The 21,426-nt window shown below is 44.7% G+C and overlaps 1 protein-coding gene across 1 annotated transcript in view; it reads left to right on the forward strand.

Moving 5' to 3' along the window:
• LOC117353577 (serine/threonine-protein phosphatase 6 regulatory ankyrin repeat subunit A-like) overlaps window positions 1-21,426 on the forward strand; it is a 182,252-nt gene that overhangs the window by 139,106 nt on the left and 21,720 nt on the right. Inside the window, exons 20-22 of the mRNA XM_033929680.1 lie at window positions 358-459; window positions 9,453-9,551; window positions 19,213-19,359. Of these exons, the coding sequence (XP_033785571.1) occupies window positions 358-459; window positions 9,453-9,551; window positions 19,213-19,359 (348 nt within the window). The remainder of the gene's footprint in view (window positions 1-357; window positions 460-9,452; window positions 9,552-19,212; window positions 19,360-21,426) is intronic.

Genomic DNA, 21,426 nt, shown 5'->3' on the forward strand with positions numbered 1-21,426 from the left:
GAAAGGACAGTCGGGCTGCATGCACGGTATACCCGTGAGCGCGGTATACAAAAGTTTTTGTACATAAAATCGTGGTTTCTGCGCGCTATACCCGTGTGCGCGTTTTACACGGGTGCGCGTTATCTGCGTGAAAATACGGTAATCTCCAACTATGAATGTTCCATTCAATTTGTAGAATCTTTCTAATTCATTGTAAACCGCATAGAACTTCACGGTCCTGTGGTATATAAGCTGTTATTATTATTATTATTACATGGCAGTTCTTTCCCAGTGTCTCTCTGCAATCCTTTTATGAAGTGAGCCTTTTGGGCCTCTGCTCTTGGCACACTGAATGTGTGATCATATTTTGTGTTCCAGACCAATGACTCCACCCCTTTGCATTTGGCGGCTTCTGGAGGTCATGCTGAGGTCGTGAAGATTTTGCTGGAGGCTGGCGCTTCTGCATCCGATGAAAACGGTGTATGTATTTTCACTTGATTATCATTCTCCTGGCGAAGTGATAGATCATCGGGCATGGTAGCTGAGTAGGGAAAATATAGAAGGCTTGGAGGCTGTTAATAGTCTAATCACTATGTTTCATTTACTTCTGATACGGTTCTCTGACCTTTCTGATTCTTGGATGCTTTTTTTTCGTGGACTAGAATCTCCTACATCGCTTCTTAATGGAGAATTTATTTTCAAGATTGTTTTGTCTTATCTTGCAAAATTGATAAAAAGAACCTCTGAAAGCTAAAAACCATTGAGGGCAGTTCTATAAAGTGGGGCCTAAATTAATGCGCCAGTCCCATAATGGCATCAAGGAATGTCTAACCCATTGCAGAATACTGGGGGGAAGCGTGTGGCACAGGGGTTAAAGCTACAGCCTCAGCACCCAGAGGTTGTGGGTTCAAATCTCACGCTGCTCCTTGTGACCCTGGGCAAGTCACTTAATCCCCCCATTGCCGTAGGTCCATTAGATAGATCGTGAGCCCACTGGGATAGATGGAAAAATGCTGGAGTACCTGAATAAATTCATGTAAACCGTTCTGAGCTCCCCTGGGAGAATGGTATAGAAAATTAAATAAATAGTGCAACATTGCTAGGGCATGGAAAAACTTAGGTGCAACCATTTATGCCAAGTCAATGGCTGGCATAAGTTAAGTCAATATTCATTTTATAGTGGCCAAAGATAACACATTCTGACTTGGCCGCTATCCCACGATACAGTACTCCCCCGGTCATTCGCAGTCGGTGATTCGCGGTCCAGGTCATTCATGGTACTTTCTGACCACGAATGATCAGGACCACGAGTGGCTGCTGTCAGTTTGAAAGTGGCCCCCACAATATTAGGTGGTAGGGGTTAAGTGAAAGGCGTACTGACAAACGCCAGGTTCCAGGTTCAGTTCCCTCACAGATGACTCACCAGGAAGTAGAATAATAGACACGACCAGAGGTGATTGCATAAAGAATATATTATAGAAATAGTCTTACAGAAAAGTAATATTTATAAGCATTACAATTAAGCAGAGAGCATTACACTTAAGCAGAGAGCAAGCAGTCTCACTGCCTTACAGAGGTCAGAGGCAGAGAGGGACATAGAAGCTTGTAGTTCTAGGAAGCTTCGTGTTAGATAAATAAAGGGAAGTATAGAAAAAGAGAGCGATATTGATAACTGCATAGAGAGAGAGAGAGAGAGAGAGCGAGCCATGTGTGTTGCAGAGAGCTTTTATACCTTGGAATCTTATTCTGAATAGAGAAAATATTGTATCTCCCAGTATCTTTCTGTTTAGAACTTGCAAACTGTTTGAGACAATGGTTAATTTAATAGACAAAGGAGGGTGAGAAACCTGATGGGATTAAGTCTCTGGCTTGATCTGTGCACCATTATCCTAAGCACCCTCTTAATCAGGCATTAACACCTTTTAGCTAGCCATGATTCAATCAGGGCAATCAGGGCTACTTAAAACAGTTTCCCTGCACACAGAGTCTATCTGCATTCCCATGCCAGAGTTAGATCGATATAATCTCCCAGAGGCCTCTAGGCTGACAGCTGCGACCGCGAATGACCGGGCAGGAGAGGCAGGAGGAGCAGCCGGAGCACCTGCAAGTGAAGGAAATCACTCGCAGTATGCTCCGACCGCCTCTTCCTGCTTTGACACGCAGCTCCTGATTGGTGAGGCCCGATTTTAGTGCAGGAAGAGGCGGTCGAAGCGTACCCGCGAGTGATTTCCTTCACTCGCAGGCGCTCCTGCTGCCCTCTCCTTTCTCCCCCCCCCCTTGGATTTCTTGCCTCATGCGCACACAGCTGGTCCGAGACTTCTCGCTGGAGCGTGTACCTCCTGTGAGGTGCCCGAATCCCATGCTTTTCTGTTCAGCGTTCTTCAGACTCGCTGACGAGCCGGGCAGCGGCTGCCGCTGCTATGTTACTGCCTATCCCCCGCCTCTCCCCATGAAAAATCGTATTTGCGGTTTTTCAAGATTCGTGGGGGTTCCTGGAACGGAACCCCCACGAATATCGGGGGAGTACTGTATAGCCAGTTAACTTTTAGCCGTTAACCATGAATATTCAGCAGAGACAACCGGTTATCTCACACAGAATATTCACATTTAACCAGTTAAGCGTTATTTTAACAGGTCAGCACCATTTCTGGCCAGTTAAATATTGGCTGTATTGTGTTTTATTTTCCTTATAAAATGTTTTTTTTGGTGGTAAAATTCACATGGAAGGATTTATCCTAATGGTCTAGGAACAGACTCTTCAGTACAAAGCCGGAGACGCCAATTTGAATCTTGAAAGACAAACTACTGATCCTCAGAGTATCTGGAACTGGGATCCATGTGGAAGAAATGTTCATAGTTTTAAGGAGAAATCAGCAAACTTTACTCTCCGTTTCTGTGTACCTTAGGTCAGATATTCCTAACGATGCCTACTAGATGCCTTGTGAATAAGGGACTTTTATTATATAGAATTCCTACTGACCCCAGCCTATGACTTAAAATTTTTTTTAAAAAAGGCAACAATAAGGATCCCATGATGCCTCAGTACTGGACCAATTCTTCCTTACTGCTTGCATCCTTAAGCAGGAGAAGAGGGATTATGCATAGGATTAGCAGACGTCCGGATTTCCATGGACGGCTTTTCAAAACCCGGCACTTTGTCCGGATTTTGAAAAGCTGGCGAAATCGGGGCCAGGGCCGGAATGCATCTGCGCATGTGCGCATGCAATGTGATGACGGGGCGGACCCAGGGGCGGAACGGGGCGAAGCAGGGTGGGGTTATGTGTCCTCTTTTATCAGATTGAAAATCTGGTAACCCTAATTATGCAGATTGCGTTCAGACTCAAAGACCCGGATTCCCTATACAGCGCCGATATCAGTGGCCACCTATAAAGCAGCCGCCGATCGTGCGTCAATCATGAGACGGTGCCGTACAGAGAATTGCGCCCCCAGAAAAGATAGGTGCTGGAAATGTAGGTGTAAGCCAGTGTTTTCCAGGCCTACATTGCCATGAATTGTGCCTACGTAGGCACTTTATGGCGGATAACGCCACTTCCGGTGCTAGCCACACCCACAGTGGCATTAGATGCCGTTAGGCGCCTCCAGAGGCACGATTCCGGCGCCTTTTGTTTAGGTGCCAGTAGGCACTTTAAATTTAATGTTAATTACCGTTTCAAACGGCATTTCTCAATTAACTTAGGCGCTAGTAGGGCGCCATAGATAGACTTTTCCTTAAAGAAACTCTACCAGTAAAAATCGTAAAGAATAATAACAACAGTAAAGAAGAACACCAGATTCATCTGGTGTGATATAACATTAGCTGAGCTGATGTCACCGGCTGGTAATATTTATTGAATGATGGGGGGAGGGGGGACAGAGGGTAAGGGGAATATATGAGGTGTTATCAAAGGTCTGTAGAATAAGGATTGATAATTTTATAAGAGGAAGTAAGAAAGGGTTAATAGACAGAGCTTGTAAGAAAGAAAAATGATTAGGGAGGTTTCTAAGGTGATGGGGTGGAGCAGTCACGTGATTGGTTGGATGTTGTGGCAGTCTGGAGTGAACTCTGTGAGGAAAGGGGAACAGTAGAGGAGTCTCTTCAGGAAAAGATTATCCCTCCCTCCCTCCCATTTGTGCTGGTGTTATGTTTTGTGTCAGTGTTGTGGGGTGGGGTGGGGGGTGTACATGTTATATGTCGACTTGGGTGGGTTTGGTGGAGCTTATGGGGTTGGGGGGAAGTGGTCGCAGCTTTGGGTGGGGCGGAAAATGGGGTTTGGCCCAGTTGGATCTGGGAGATGAGCAGTTAATAAATAAATAAATGTAACACTCGTATGCGATACCGCTGCGAGGGGAAGCTTGGCCTTGCGTCACCGTGGATCATGTTTGGGGGGAGGGGAAGCATGACCTTGCGTCACCGTGGGTCATGTTTGGGGGGAGGGGAGGGGAAGCATGGCCTTGCGTCACCGTGGGCCATGTTTGGGGGAATGTTATAAATTTGAAGACTTAACGGGAGCTAGTTTCGACACCGAATAGCTCCCTGGGGATGTGTGAAATATGCATTGGGGGTTTGTTGGTTTTTGGACACAGATTGTATTGTAAGTGAAGATAATATTCAGATAGATAATAAAGCTGCGGCCAAATATATATTCCAATAAAACTGAGTTGTGTGATTATTGATTGATGGTGATTAGCTTTCAGTTGCAGGTGAATGCTAATGTTATAAAAGCCACTTTCTTAAGTAAGACCATAGAGCTGCAAAATGTGTCATTTATTATGCTTACTTAGGACACAGTATCTGTCCTTCCTATGAACTTGCATTCTGGAGAGTGGAACGAATTTACAGATCTTCTACCTGTTTGGTCATTGCACCTCCACGGCTCCGGAGATTGGTCACGGTTTAGCTTTTCATGTAATATTTGCCCCAGATTTGATAAGATTGATGGCGTGACACAATTTAAAACTACCAAACGAGAAACACCTGTTTTAAGCTTCGTCTTCCTATAGATGTGGCAAGGCATTCCTTTTCTTTCAAGTAGTATTAAGTTCGGATGGATTGCTTTCTGATCTAAGAGGAACGGTTTTATGCCCCCAATTTAAAAGATGTTTAAATGTTGGTTTTATAAATTATCAGCATTTGATTTATAGACTAGGAAAGCCACGTTAAGGCAAATGTCTTTTGCAGCTTGGCCCTGGAGGCCCAGAGAAGAATGACGTTTCTAAGGTCAAGCAGAGAATGGCCTTGTACTCAAACATTGAGAGCTCTATTGAACCAAAGTTGAAGGCTCCGTCTGAGCTAATCTACTGTTCAGGCTATTCACAATTTTATTTTTATTTATATACAGGAACAATCTTAAATGTTCTCTCAGGTTTCCGGATCTGGTATTGTGCTTGTTGCGTGTCTTTCTCAGGTAGAAACCAATGTTTCAGCCACCATGCTTTCTTCAGGGTATGTTCTGAAATCTGCAGTGTGACTTTGGAAATAGTGAGTTCACTGACCTGATTGGGAACAGGGCAGTCCACCAATTTGAATTTTGGCGGGAAAGTCAGTTGGTCAGAAATTTGAGTTTTGTTGTGACACCTTAAAGTTCAGAGTGGGTTTATAGATAAGAAGCCGGACACAACCGGGATATACAATAATAATTAAATCATCTAGGCCCCTTTATATCAAGAAGCGGTAGAGCATTTTAGCAGGTGACAGTGAGATAGGAATTGAATGAACGTCGGATCATTTACCTCTCCGGCCCGCACTAAAACGCTCTACTGCTGCTTGATAAAAGGGGCCCCTAATGAATGAATATACATGAAACGGACACAATGCATTTCACTGTGAAGAGCCTGAAAGCCAGACTGCCTAGGGAACATGACAGGACCAGTCTGTTATTGGAGAAAGCCAACCCTTGCCCTGGATCGGTAGCTTGGAATGTTACTACTCTTTGGGATTCTAGAATCTTGTTACTCTTTGAGATTCCGGAATGTTGCTACTCCTTGGGGTTCTGTATGGAATGTTGCCACTTCTTGGGCTTTGGCCAGGTACTAGTGATCTGGATTGGCCACCGTGAGGACGGGCTACTGGGCTTGATGGTCTGACCCAGTAAGGCTATTCTTATGTTTCTTATGTTCTACGCTTAACCAGTTTTTCAAGATGTTCCTGGAGTACCTTCTAACCCAGTGTGTCCCAAGCTTTTTGAAGCCATGGCACACTATACTTGTCAACGTTCACGCATGCGCGGAGGCCCTCCAGCCGCGGCCCTGAGCTTGCTAACTCTGGGAGGCGAGATGTAGAGAGGAGAGGTATAGGCAATCAGCTGGTCCCAGTACCTGTCCTCCTCACCGCCGTCATGCGGCACACCTTGAATCTCGCCACGGCACACGATTTGCAATACACTGCTCTAGCCCGTCAGGTTTCAGGATATCTGTAATGAATACAGTAAACACCCGCGAATTTGCGGTTCGCAAATCGCGGACTCAGTAATTCACGGTATTTTCTGAGCGCCTCTTCCTGGTATTAAAGTCATGGTTACACCAATCAGGACCTGCTTTGACACGCTATCTGGCGTATCAAAGCAGCTCCTGATTGGTGTAACCGTGACTTTAGTATCAGAAAATGTGCCCGGCTTCGTAAGTACAATTTAAGCACCCACCAGCGCCCCAGCTGCTCTCTCCTCCCTTCGATCATTCGCAGTTTTTCCAAAATTCGCAAGGGTTCCTGGAACGGAACCCCCGCGAATTTCAGGGAGTACTGTATATTGAGTGCCAAGAAGTGAGATCGCACTGTGGCTTCTCTTCAGCTGGAAAGACTATTGTCCTATCCCACTTCTTTTGTTTGCTGTGTTTTCTGTGGGTATTTTTTTTCCTGCTGGACTTCTGCGATTTTGTAAAAGAATTACCCAACAAGTCGATATGGGGTCAAATTAATGTTGTACTTGGGTCATCGATTCCATTGACTTATGAGGTCATAATCTGTGGAACACTATTACATGTTAAACCCCCTATGGATCGTTATAAAAGGCATTTCCCACACAGGAAAGCTAGGGACCTCCCTCTACTTCAAAATCACTGAGCTCTGGAACAACCTTACCTCCCCTCTTCAGAACTTGAGTTCTCTCCAAGTTTTCCGCAAACATCTGAAAACCTGGCTTTTCTCAAAAATGTAAGTCTCCCTCCAACTTAGGAGTCAAGGAAACTCTTATATCTTGGCATCCCAAGTCCTCTAAATTTTCTTCACACTTCTATCTCTAACCCTCTGTTATAGTTCCTATTTCTTCTACTGTAAACCGCGCCGAACTCTACGAACGTGGAGATGATGCGGTATACAAACCTAAGGATTAGATTAGATTAGATTATAAAAGCCGGCTTTTCTTAATAATGACGGGAATAGCCATGCAGATGATAACACGCAATTGGAAGAGTTGTGATCGACTTAACTATGCTTTCCGGAGGGCGAACTTATGTTCTAGTTACAAATATGAAAGAATGAATGCTGAAATTTGGGGATATAGTAATACATTTAGGGCTCCTTTTACGAAGGTGCGCTAGGATTTTTAGCACACGTACAAAATTACCGCACGCTATAGTGCGTGGCAGCCGAAAATCGACCGCACGTGTTAAGGCCCTAGTGCACTTTTGTAAAAGGAGCCCTTAAAATGGTGTTGATCCCACTGACATCATTTATTGCTTTAAATTAGCTGTTATGTACTCTTTCTTTTTGTTTGATTTCCTTACACATCCAAGGTGGGAGGAAGGGGGATGGGAAAGCATTATTATTCATTATATTTAGTTTATGTAAATTAAATATGTATATATTTCTACTTTTATTAGTTAAGGGGAGGAGGGGGAAAATGATTGTTTTCAAAATATTTTGTGAGTTTAAAGTGCTTTTCTTGATTTGTTTATGTTTAAATCCATTGTATTGCACTGTTAATATTTGAAGATCAATAAAGATTTATTAAAAAAAGAAAGAATTACCCAACATTTATTTCAAACATATAAGAACATAAGAACATAAGAAGTTGCCTCCACTGGGTCAGACCAGAGGTCCATCTCGCCCAGCGGTCCGCACCCGCGGCGGCCCATCAGGTCCACGACCTGTGAAGTGGTTTCTGAACACCTCTACAACCTACCTCAAGTTCTATCTGTACCCCTCTATCCCCTTATCCTCCAGGAACCTATCCAAACCTTTCTTGAACCCTTGTACAGAGTTCTGGCTTATCACCTCCTCCGGAAGCTTGTTCCATGTGTCCACCACCCTCTGGGTAAAAAAGAACTTCCTAGCATTTGTTCTAAACCTGTCCCCTTTCAATTTCTTCGAGTGACCCCTAGTGTTTGTGGCCCCCCACAGTTTGAAGAATCTGTCCTTATTTACTCTCTCTATGCCCTTAAGGATTTTGAAGGTTTCTATCATGTCCCCTCTAAGTCTCCTCTTCTCCAGGGAGAACAGACCCAGCATTTTTAACCTGTCAGCGTATGAAAAATTTTCCATACCTTTTATCAGTTTAGTCGCCCTCCTCTGCACTCCCTCGAGTACTGCCATGTCCTTCTTGTGGTACGGCGCCCAGTACTGCACACAGTACTCCAGGTATCCCTGAAAAAAAAGGGAAGAGAACCAAAAGAAGGATCTCTAGGCCAAGATCCCCTGTGATTGAGGGGAAATGACAGTAAGCTTAGCAAATATTCAGGAGTGGTTCTGTCGAACATCTTGATAATAATAACAACTTTATTCTTCTATACCGCCACAATCATGCGACTTCTAGGCGGTTTACAATCAAGAGAGCTGGACATTCAGCGAAACACAATATGCAGATATACATATGAAGTACAGATAGCATAGACTGTAAGAAAACAAGAATATTGAAATACAATTTGCTTAGCAAGAGTATAAGATGTACATTTTGGTAGGAAGTGTCTGAGCGGACCTGTTTGGAATAGGCCGCATGTTTTAGAAAATAACAACGAAAAATAACGATATTATAAGGATAATAGATTACAGTGAGATTCAGGTGGACTCAGGGGGGGGATAGAAGTAGGGGGGTGGAAGGAAGAGGAGAAGGGGTAAAGGTAGAGGTATGGTAGGGGGAGAATGTTCTTGGGGAGAAAGAGGGGAAGGCGGGTCAATTGTTTAGGTATTTCAGGAATTGGTATGTTTTTAGGCGCTTCCTAAATTCCTCGTAGGTAGTGGGCGAAAGCAGTTGATCTAGGTCTTTACCCCATAGGGCTGCTTGGTGAGAGAGAAGGTGTTCGTGGTGTTTTTTTAGTTTGCAACCTCTAACTGGGGGAGAAATGAATTTTGAGTGTGAGTTTCTCTTGCGTTTGTTGTTGGAAAATGAGAATTCTAGATGCTCCTTTCTAGAATTGCCCTCCAAGTGTCTTAATGCTTAAGTGTTCCCCTGATCAGGATTTGACCCAATTTCACCCAGTCAGGATACATCAAAACTATTAATGGCTCTTCTGTTTTATTTTCCCTGTTTTTTTCTTACTAGGAAGGCATGACTGCGATTCACCTGGCAGCTAAGAATGGCCACATCAATGTTCTAGAAAGCTTGAAGAACAATGTCTCCTTCAGAATTGCCAGTAGTAAGGTGAATCCTCAACTTATCTGTAGTGTAGCCATATTTCTAATTTCAGATGGTATTTCCTTTGCAGACCGGCACACGCCTGTAGAATTAACCATTTGCTTATTTGATGGTAATTTTCTCCTCAAATTCCAACCCAGCTCCTTCATTTTTATGTTGATAAAGGGCAATCTTAACGTAACACTAGAGAGATTTGTTGAGTGTTACTGAATCCATTCCTGTGTATATCATTCTGATAAGTATTACACTGCATAGGGTCAATTTTCAAAGAGGAGATGAGCGGAAGAAATAACCAGCTAATTTTAGTCAGTTATCTGTAGGAAAATTTTCAGCTGAACCTACAGAAGAACATAAGAACTGCCATACTGGGATAGATTGACGGTCCATCAAGCCCAGTATCCTGTTTCTAATAGTGGCCAATTCAGGACCCAAGTACCTAGCTAGATCCTAAGTAGTAAAACAGATTTTATGCTGCTTATCCTAGGAATAAGCAGTGTATTTCCCTAAGCCATCTCAATGATTGTCTATGGACTTCTCTTTTAGGAAATTATCCAAGCCTTTTTTAAACCCTCCTAAGCTAACTGATTTCACCATATTCTACCTCAACCTAACCAGTTGTCTGAAAATTCCCCTAAATCTAACCAGGATTTACTTAAAGGGGGTGGATGAAAGTCAACACTTGGATGATACTTTTATAATTTACGAGGGGCATTCAATAATTTATCTACCTCAGTAGGAAAGAAGAGTTTTCAAAAAATGTTTTGCTTTATTTTTCAATATAGTTCCCTGATAGTTCCATACACTTTGTCCACTTTTCCTGCAATGACTTTAACCCCTTTGAAAAGAATTCTTCTGTTTGACCTTCAAACCAGGATGTCACAGCTTCCTTGACATCTTCATCGCTTGAAAACTGCTGTCCAAGGTGAGATTTCTTCAGAACAGGAAATAATCCGAGGGAGCCAGGTCAGGACTGTAGGGTGGATGGTTCAGCTGCTGAAACTCACATTCACGGATGGTAGCCTGTTATTGTCATGACATGTGTACCGGCACATTGTCGTAAAGAAGCGGCACGCCTGCTGTGAGTTTTCCTCCTCTTTTCTCCTTGATTGACTTCCGCAAAGCGATCATTGTGTTGGCGTAACTCTACATAACTTTATTCTTCTATACCGCCATAATCAATCGATTTCTAGGTGGTTTACACAGAAGAAGGCTGGACAATCAGCGAAGTGCAAATAGTTAAAATACAACAGGTTTCCTAAAATATTCAATTTAAAATTTTGATTAACAATGATAACCCCAATTAGGAAATACATTTATCAAATAACGCTGTCTTAATTCATTATTGAAATGCACCATATGCCAACATAGCTCTCTCCATTTATGGTTGTCTTGTGTGGCATGAACTCCAGAAGCAAATGTCCTTCATCATCCCAGAAGACAGTTGCCATGACTTTGCCTGCAGATTTTTCTGTCTTGAACTTTTTTGGGGTGTGGGATGACTTGTGCTTCCACTCATTGACTCCATTGTGGACTCAGGATCTCTGTGATAGACCCAAGTCTCATCTCCAGTCACCAAACAATGAAAAAAAAAAATTCACTTGGTCTTCATGGAGCATCTCCAAGTTCTCGTGATAGCACTCATGGAGCCTCATGGCCTTCTGACATGGTATCGGCATTCATGGAATCCATCTTGCACTAACCTTGGACATGCCCAATTTTTCACGAATTATTTTCCAAACTGTACTGCACTGTACTGCCAAAATGCCCATTTCTTCAGCTATTCAAGAAACCTTAATTTGACAAAATGAAATAAGAACATAAGAACATAAGCGTTGCCTCTGCCGGGTCAGACCAGGGGTCCATCGTGCCCGGCAGTCCGCTCCCGCGGCGGCCCCCCAGGTCCATGACCTGAAAGTGTTCCCTACCTAACTTAAAATACCCATACCCTGTTCACTCAATGTCCTGTAAGGTAAATCTCTATCTGTACCCTGTTATCCCTTTCGCTTCCAGGAAGTCATCCAGTCCCTTTTTGAACCCCAGAATTGTACTCTGTCCTATCACCTCTCCGGGAAGCGCGTTCCAGGTGTCCACCACCCTCTGAGTGAAGAAGAACTTCCTTGTATTCGTTATGAATCTGTCTCCTCTCGGTTTTTCTGAATGACCTCTTGTTTTAGTTGCCCCTGCTAGTCTAAAGAATCTGCCCCTCTCCACCTTCTCTATGCCTTTCATGATTTTATAGGTTTCTATCATGTCCCCTCTCAGTCTCCGCTTCTCCAGGGTAAAGAGCCCCAGCCTGTCTAACCGTTCGGCATATGAAAGGTTCTCCATACCCTTTATCATCCTCGTTGCCTTCCTCTGGACCCTCTCGAGTATTGCCATGTCCTTCTTGAGGTATGGCGACCAGTATTGGACGCAGTATTCCAGATGTGGGCGCACCATTGCTCGATACAGTGGCAGGATAACTTCCTTCGTTCTGGTAGTGATACCTTTTTTGATAATGCCCAACATTCTGTTCGCTTTTTTAGAGGCCGCTGCACATTGTGCCGCCGGCTTCATTATGTTATCCACCAATACCCCCAGATCTTTTTCCTGGCTTCCTTCTTCGACTTTCTTGCACATTTCTGTGGAAGTTGCTTCTAAAGGTCACCCAGTGTGAGGGTCATCTTTAATGGACTCTCTAACCCACTCAAACTGCGTGCTCCAAATTTTTACTTTGCAGGTTGATGCGACAGACTCACCATAAACGGCAGTCGTACGTTCATGGATTTCCTTTGGCTTTTTTCCCTTCTTTTGTGAGAAATTTTTATCACTGAATGGTGCTCTAAATCTAGCAGTTTTTCGCTTGATTCGCACGACGGGGACTCTCCTGACATCCTGTCTCTTGCAATGTTTGACTCGCACTGAGCCGCAACTGTGCATGAGTAACTCTGAGACATGTCACAGCATGCACAGACTTGTTTCAACACACGTCCTACTTTCTACTTTCTTTCATACTCAGGTAGATAAATTATTGAAAACCCCTTCGCAGCGCCTAGGATAAAAGGACGTGCTGTTTTATGGAGAAGTAGCCACCTACCTTTCTTTATAAAATTCTAACTTAAGTTAGAATGGGCCTTTATACAAGTCTTATGTCAGGAGTTGATATCCATACCAATATCTATCATGCATGCAGTGGCACAATAAGGGTGAGTGGTGTCCCTCCCCCGCCTTCCCCCCCCCCCCCTTTCTCCATATCTTTTTAACTTTTCCGGCTTGAACAACATGGGATTGTGTGTCGCACTGGTTAGAGCTACATCCTCAGAACCCTGAGGTTGTGGGTTCAAATCCCTCACTGCTCCTTGTGACCCTGGGCAAGTCCCTTAATCCCCCCATTGCCCCAGGTACATTAGATAGATTGTGAGCCCACCGGGACAGACAGGGAAAAGTGCTGGAGTACCTGAATAAATTCATGTAAACTGTTCTGAGCCCCCCTGGGAGAATAGTATAGAAAAATGAATGAGTGAAAAGCTTCAGCCTCTGATAACCAGAGCTGGTACTGTGACATCATACTGCCTCATTCCACCAATGCCTAAGAGCCAACCTCATCAGTGATGTCACAATGGCTTGACTGTCCTACACTTGGATCACTTTTGCTACATTTTGATTTCTAGAGTGGTGCAGTGGTTAAAGCTACAGCCTTAGCAACCTGAGGTTGTGGGTTCAAATCACTCACGGCTCCTTGTGACTCTGGGCAAGTCATTTAACCTCCCCATTGGCCCAAGTACACTAGATACTGTTTGAGCCCACCGGAACATAAGGATATAAGTGGTATATAAATAAATAAAATAATAAAGCATGCCCAAGTCGGTGTCGGCTCGCCCATTGATGTCATATCTTAGGCACGGGTCCCAGAAGTGATGTCAGAGAGAGTGCCGAAGCGGGCAGCAAACTCGTGTTGGGGAAGTAAAAAAGATACTGGGGAAGGCAAGGGGCATGGGCATGCGGCAAGAAGAGGAGGAAGAGGGGTGCCATGCCCTTAGGAAGACCGTGCCTGTGACGGACTCCCCCCTCCCCCGCACCCCCCTTACTACGCTACTGCACGCACGCACATTCCTTATAATATTGCGCTGTGCTGAACAATTAGCACTTGCTTAGCACGCGAGCCCTTAGGCCCGGATTCCGTAAATGGCGCCGTTATCGGTGGCCACCTTAAAAGGAGCCACCGATCGCATGTCAATCGTACGATCGCGCCATTTAGAGAATCATACCTCCGGCAAAGGTAGAAGTTGAAAATATAGGCCGGGGTTTTCAAGGCCTACATTTCCAGCACCTACTTTTGACGTGAATCACCCTAAGGAGGCGCCCACAGGCACCTAATGCCATTTCTGGCGCCTCTGGAGGTGCGATACCAGCGCTGTTTTTGTAGGAATTGGTAAGCACCTGGAAATGTCTTTTAAAAGAACTCTTAAAAGGTGTTTCCCTCTTAACTTAGGCGCTGGTAGGCAGTGGCGTAGCGAGGGAGGGTGGTGTTCGGGGCAATAGCGCCCTTCGCTGTGCCGTTTGCCCACCCACTCTTCACCACCATGCTATGCACCCCTCAGTTTTCCCCCACCCTGCTGTTTGCTCCCACTCTTCCCCGCTGCGCCGTGCACCTCCCCTACGTACCTCTTGATATGTTCCCCGGCATGAGCAGCACATCCACCCTGCTACTCGCGCCAGCCTCGGCATCCTTCTGATGTCATGTCCTGGTCCCGCGACCAGGAAGTGAATTTAGAAGGGAGCTGAGGCTGGCACAAACAGCAAGTGGAAGATGCTTTTTGCCCCGGTGAACTTTTAAAGATGTACGGGGGGGAGGCAGAGAAGAGGAGAGGGGCTGGCACTTGTGCACTAATTGCAAAATTAGCACATGGCCATTAATATTTTAAAAATGGAAAATTCAGCCAATTTACCCTAGTGGTAAAAAAACGATCTTAACGCACAGGAATGACCCACATACCGGCATGCTGAGGAAATTTTAAAAAAACAAAAACAGATAAAACATTCAGCTTTGATTAATTAAGTATTTTTCCAGGAAATTAGAAAAATTCATTACAAAATGCATCACAGGTTTTTAAAAGGGCACATTTTATAACCAGTATTCAGTGCTCTAGTTTTTATTACATCAAGGGCTCCCTGCTTTTCATCACACATTACATTGTGGATTTAATGACTGTGTGTTTTATTAAAACAGCTGAGCATCAATTAAAATTTAATGCGATGTAGTATTGTGACATTATTTTCCGTAACTGAACCAAACTCTCTCTGATGGACCAGACCATGTGTGATGCTCGTGTCTGGCAAGGCGGGAAGACAAGAAATGAACAGGGATTCCAGAAAGCTGCTATCCAGATTTTTAAACGAGACCAACTACATTGCTTATTCTATATATGGGTTAAAAGCATCTTTGTGTCTGAGAAGGTTACTGCTTTTGGCAGGACAAACCTGAACTGGAGTCAAGAATGTGGAATCATGGACCCATAGTACAACTTTATAAGATACAAAGGTGATTCTCATCTTTACATAGTACAGGAAGCTTTAATCAAAACAGGGTTTGCTTGTGACAATTGGATAATCGCCTAAGGCAGGGGTGTCAAAGTCCCTCCTCAAGGGTCGCAATCCAGTCGGGTTTTCAGGATTTCCCCAATGAATATGCATGAGATCTAGTAGCATACAATGAAAGCAGTGCATGCAAATAGATCTCCCGCATATTCATTGGGGAAATCCTGAAACCCCGACTGGATTGCGGCCCTCGAGGAGGGGCTTTGACACCCCTGGCCTAAGGCAACATACCAGCACTAAATGAGGCCTACCTTTTTTTTTCCAAACTACAAGTCCTTCCTTCCTCTATCCTGAGCCCTGTCGGGAAAATCTCCCAGATACTCAGGGCAGTGGTGCAGTAAAGGGGGATGGGCAGACTCTGTCCCCCCCCCATATTGCCATTGTCTCTTCCCTGCCCCCCCCCCGTACCTTTTTAAAATGTTTGCCAGTTTTAGCATCTAATCTAGCCTAGCTCCCTCTCAAATCACTTCCGGGTCGCGGAGCCAGGAAGTGACATCAGAGAGAAAGCCAATGCCAGTGCGAGCAGCAGGCTGGAGAGCTTGCTTGCACTGGCGAAGATTTAAAGAGGTTCGGGTGTGGGAAGGGAGGGCGCGAGTATGCCATGGAGGTGCCCAAAGAGCAGGGTCCCCTTTTCCATACCCCACAGAAGGAACGGAGGGTGGAGAAGAGCGCAGGGGGGTGCCAACCCCCCCCCCCCCCCCACGGGGCATCTCCTACCCTCTCTATGCCACTGACTCAGGGCAAAACTGTGTTAACTGCAAAACAACGCACTTTAATCAGCATACAGGGCTGGCAATTAAAAAAAAAAAGGCTCATTTTTGTAAAGTGGTGTTCTACCTGAGAAAGGGCTTTAATTACTGTGATACCCATCTCATGAGTGGTTTTCATGCATTTAAGAAGCACATTTTAGGAGATAATTCTATAAGGATCTGCCTAGCTCTAGACAACAAGAAACATATAAAGTAACACAGATTAAAAGTCCAGTACTATCTATTGAGCCATAAGAACATAAGAGCTGCCATACTGAGACAGACTGAAGGTCCATCAAGCCCAGAATCCTGTTTCCAACAGTGGCCAACCCAGGTCCCAAGTACCTGGCAGAAACCCAAAGAGTAGCAACATTCTATAGCTGAGACTGTGATGTCATAATGCCTCATTCCACCAATGCCTCATTCCACCAATGCCTAAGAGCCAGCCTCATCAGTGATGTCACAATAGCTTTATTGTCCTATACTTGGCTCACATAAGAACATAAGAGCTGCTATACTGGGACAGACTGAAACTCCATCAAGCCCAGTATCCTGTTTCCAACAGTGGCCAACCCAGGTCCCAAGTGCCTAGGTAGATCCTGAGTATCAAAACAGATTCTGTGCTGCATATCCTAGGAATAAGCAGTGAATTTCCCCAAGCCATCTCACTAATGGCCTATGGACTTCTCTTTTTAAACCCTGCTAAGCTAACTGATTTCATCACATTCTCCAGCAATGAATTCCAGAGTTTAATTACATATGTGAAAAAATATTTTCTCCAGTTTGTTTTAAATCCACTACTTAGTCGCTTCATCGCATGCTCCCTAGTCCTAGTATTTTTGGAAAGAGTGAACAAGCGATTCACATCTACCCTGTCCACTCCACTCACTATTTTATAGCCCTCTTTCATATCACCCCTAAACTGTCTCTTTAGGCTGAAGAGTAGAGAATGACACGGTGACAAAATTCATCACCGTTCCCGTCCCCGCGGATAACCGCAGGAAACCATCTTCATGCCATTCTTTAAGGAAAGAGGGAAGAATCAGAGTATGAATGGCCACAGCCACTGACCCGCAAGCTTTGCTTTGAAGAATGCTGGTGTAGAAGGACTGAGGTTGAAATAGACACTAGAAAATGACATGGAATTATTTCCCACGGTTATCCGCGGGGACGGGAACGGTGATGAATTTTGTCACCGTGTCATTCTCTACTGAAGAGCTCTAGCTGCTTTAGCTTTTCCTCATAGGGAAGGCATTCCACACCTTTTATCATTTCTGTTGCTCTTCTCTGTACCTTTTCTAATTCCGCTTGATCTTTTTTGAGATATGGTGACCAGAACTGCACACAGTACTCGAGGTGCCACCGTACCATAGAGCGATATAAGGGCATTATAACATAAGGGCATCTCTCCTACCGATTTTCAATTTGGGATTTGTTTGTTGTTTTTTAAAATTAATTTTAATTTGCATCTGGGGAGGTCTGAGCTTGTCAATGCCTAAGCCAATTCGCATTCAGGCACCGATCAGAAATTAAGGCAATGACAGCTCAGACCTGTCAGCAAATTTTGGCCGCAAATGTGAGAATCGCTCGGAGTGCTCATTTTAATATTAATGACCTCGTTGTACTACATTTGCATGGAAGTATTGGAGATTGCTAGAAAACTCGGAAGAGACCACAGTAAGCCGCTTTGATAATCCACCGCTAAAATACATGCATGTCTGGAACCGGTTTAGCAAGCACATTAAAGGCAGATTTTGGTTTTGAGAATCTGTTCCCCCCACCCCAGTCAGTAAATTTAGGGCCCATATTGAGTGTAGAATAAGTTTATTTATTAATTGTCTAAGCGAAACCGTATCAATGGCCTTGTTAAAATCTAGGAGGAGGAGTGTGTGGCGCAGTGGTTGGAGCTACAGCCTCAGCACCCTGGGGTTGTGGGTTCAAACCCCGCGCTGCTCCTTGTGACCCTGGACAAGTCACTCAGTCCTCCATAGCCCCAGGCACGTTAGATAGATTGTGAGCCCACCGGGACAGAGAGGGAAAGTACTTGAAGTACCTGTATGCAAACCGCTTTGAGTGTGGTACTTTGTGTAAACTACAAAAAGGTGGTATACAAGTCCCAATCCCTTTCCCTGATGTCATAATGCCTCATTCCACCAATAAAAGCCAACTTCATCAGTGATGTCACAATGACTTCATTGTTCTATACTTGGCTCACTTCTGCTATTGTATTGGAGGAGAGTGTGGCGCAGTGGTTAGAGCTACAGCCTCAGCACCCTGGGGTTGTGGGTTCAAACCCCACGTTGCTCCTTGTGATCCTGGGCAAGTCACTTAATCCTCCATAGCCCCAGGTATGTTAGATAGATTGTGAGCCCACCGGGACAGATAGGGAAAATGCTTGAGTACCTGATTGTAAAAACCGCTTAGATAACCTTGATAGGCGGTATATAAAAACCTAATAAACTTGAAACTAAATACACCGCATTTAACGCTTACCCTCGATCCAACTCTCTGTACACCCAGTCAAATAAATACCCCTAAAAAGAATTCCAATAAAAAAATGACTGAATGGTTAGCATGCATCAGTCCCAAAACGCAGCTTAGAAAAAAGGACCCCTACATAGTTCATCCATTTGCCCAAAAAGGCAGCCAGGATTCAACATGCCACTTTGTACAGGTTACACCCTTCCATGCCCTGTTTAAAGTGTGAAGATCACTTAAGTTTTGCTTTTGATTCTCTCCTCTTTCAATATAAGGATCCGTTGTGTTTATTCCATGTGTTTTTGTACCCTTCATCTCCAGCGGAAAGGTCCCGCAGGCATCCACCATTCTCTCTGTGAAAAAGCATTTCCTGATGTTACTCCTAACTAGGGTTACCAGATGTCTGAATTTCCACGGACAGGTCCTACGGATGGCTTTTCAAAACCCGGGTTTTGAAAAGCCTCTTCAAATCGCGTTGGGCAAAGAAGAAATCCACAGGCAGCAGGCAGCAGGGGACAAGGTTAGGGAAGGACTGGGGGGAGGGATTAGGGCATTACAGAGCGGGGATGGACAGAACTGGGCGGGACTGGGGGGGTGGGTCTAGTAGTCCGGATTTTCCAATTGGAAAATCTGGCAATCCTACTCCTAACACCCGGCAAACTCAATTCATGTTCTCTAATTCTACATCTTTCCTGACCCTGAAAAAAGATTTATTTGTCTATTAATACTTTTCAAGTATTTAAACGTCTACAATAATTTCTAACACATTAGTGCTACAAATACAAATTGATATACTGACAAGAAGAAAAAGCTACATCTTCTGGCCTGTTCATGGAGTGTGTTTTTCTCCCTTTCCACAACAGACTGGATTTACGGCCTTACATGTGGCAGCCCACTTTAGTCAAGTGGACTTCATCCGAGAGATTCTCACCGGCATGCCAGCCACAATGTGCAGTGAACCCCCAAAGTCTTCATCTGAAACTCAACACAATAAAGAACATACCAGTGAGGTAAGATGTGGCTCTTACACAACAGCTGCACATGAGTCCATATTTAAACTCTGTCGTTGACGTTACTTTTAAAACATCCGCTGCAGCATTTAAACCTAAACCTAAATATTCAGCACCAGTCAGTGGCATGCGGTGAAGACTTTCAGAGGAGTCAGTGGATCTTGGTACTCTAGGCCACCTAATGCCACTTCCAGCGTGCCTAATGTGACCATACGTCCCGTTTTGAACGGGACCGTCCCTTTATCAGATCCCCTGTCCCATTGTCCCCACGCACAGCTTCGGGATGACGAAATGTCCCGTTTTCAGAGACAGCGTCCCGAAGTTGTGTGTGGGGACAACGGGACAGGTGATCGCTGAGAATGAGCTCTCTCCCTGCTTCCCTGCCTGCTGCTGCAACAATCTCTGGAAAGGCATGTTCAGGCGCCAGCCCAGAAGCTTTCTCCCCGACGTCAATTCTGATGTCAGAGAGAAAGTTCCAGTCGCTGCCTGGCTGGCCCGGAACTTCCTCTTCTGGGCTGGTGCCTGGATATGCCTTTCCTGTGGTTGTTGCAGCGGTGGCAGCAGGCAGGAAGCAGCATCATGTGGCGGCGGCGGACCAGGTGGGGGGAGCAGAAGAATCGGCGGTAGGCCAGGCTTTGGAGGAAGGTAGGCAGTCAGACAGGCAGGCTGGCTGGCTTCAGCACGACAGAGAGGGAGGGAGGTAGGCTGGCTGGCTTCGGGGGAGGGGATGAGACAAAGGCTGAAAGGCAGTGAGGGGGACATAGGAAGGAGGGAGGGAGGAAGGAAGGAGAGAAAGAGGCAGAGAAAGGTGTGTGTGTGTGTGTGTGTGGGGGGGGGGGGTTGTAAGCAGAAGAAAGACTAAAAAAGAAAGGACTGGACCAAAAGGGAAAGGAAGGAAGCAGATGCAGGACTCTGGGAGGTTTAGACAGAGGGGGAGAGACCCTGAGAAAGAACAGAGAGATGCAGGATCATAATAGAGGAAGGAGAGAGAAGAAGACCTGGAACAAAGGTACAAAGGAGAACTGACACTGGATCTGGGGAGGGTAACAGAACGAAAAGAGAAAGAGACCTGGACCCAAAGAGGATGAGGCTGGATTGTGAAAGAAATGTTGGATGCGAAAGAAAGAAAGATTGGATGCACAGTTGGAAGGAAGTGACTCATGAAATCATCAAACAGCAAAGGTAGGAAAAATGATTTTATTTTCAATTTAGTGATCAAAATGTGTCAGTTTTGAGAATTTATATCTGCTGTCTATATTTTGCACTATATTTGTCTATTTCTCTATAGTTACTGAGGTGACATTGCATATTTTAACATCATCTCCCTTGACATTGTTGAAAAAAAACCCTGAAACTCGTAAATAATTAACTTCTCTGCGTACAGTGTGCATTGTGGGTTTTTAAAAATTATTTTATGGTTACCATTATGAATTAATAAGATATTGTATGTACTGAAAAATGAATGGAAGAAATTGGGGGCGGGGCCAGGGCGGGATTAGGGGTGGGACTTAAAATTAATAGATGTCCCGTTTTGATGAAAAAAATAAATGGTCATGTTAGCCATGCTCACAGTGGCGTTAGTGGCTTAAAGCATCTGCAGAGGTACAATTCTGGCGCCAATTTTATAGGCATCAGTAAGCGCCTTATGGTTACCAATATTTGAACATATATATCATATTGTGGCTCATCTTTATTTCTATGGGGTGCTTTGAATACTGTGTACAATGTTGGCTGCAGATTGTGCTGACACTCTCCTGTTAGATCGGCATAGATCAGTCTGCTGTATCGTATTGTTCTAGAAAAAACAAGGAAGGCAACCAAGTCACATCAAGGTCTGCGTGGGGGAAGCCCATAGTGCCAACTTGTCTCACAACTTATAAGCCAAATACAGGGTACCAAGTCAAAAAAAGCATGTCACACTGTATAATGTTATAGGGCGCTCTCAGTGTGAACCCTCAGTGATAGGAGCACAGCCCCGACACTTCACTTCTGGGTCAAGGCCATAAGCCTTCACCCGCACACCATCATCGAGCGCCCTGTGTGTGCAAGAATCAAAGCAATCAACAA

This window comes from Geotrypetes seraphini, chromosome 2 (assembly GCF_902459505.1).
Source record: "Geotrypetes seraphini chromosome 2, aGeoSer1.1, whole genome shotgun sequence".
In the NCBI taxonomy this organism is placed as follows: domain Eukaryota; kingdom Metazoa; phylum Chordata; class Amphibia; order Gymnophiona; family Dermophiidae; genus Geotrypetes; species Geotrypetes seraphini.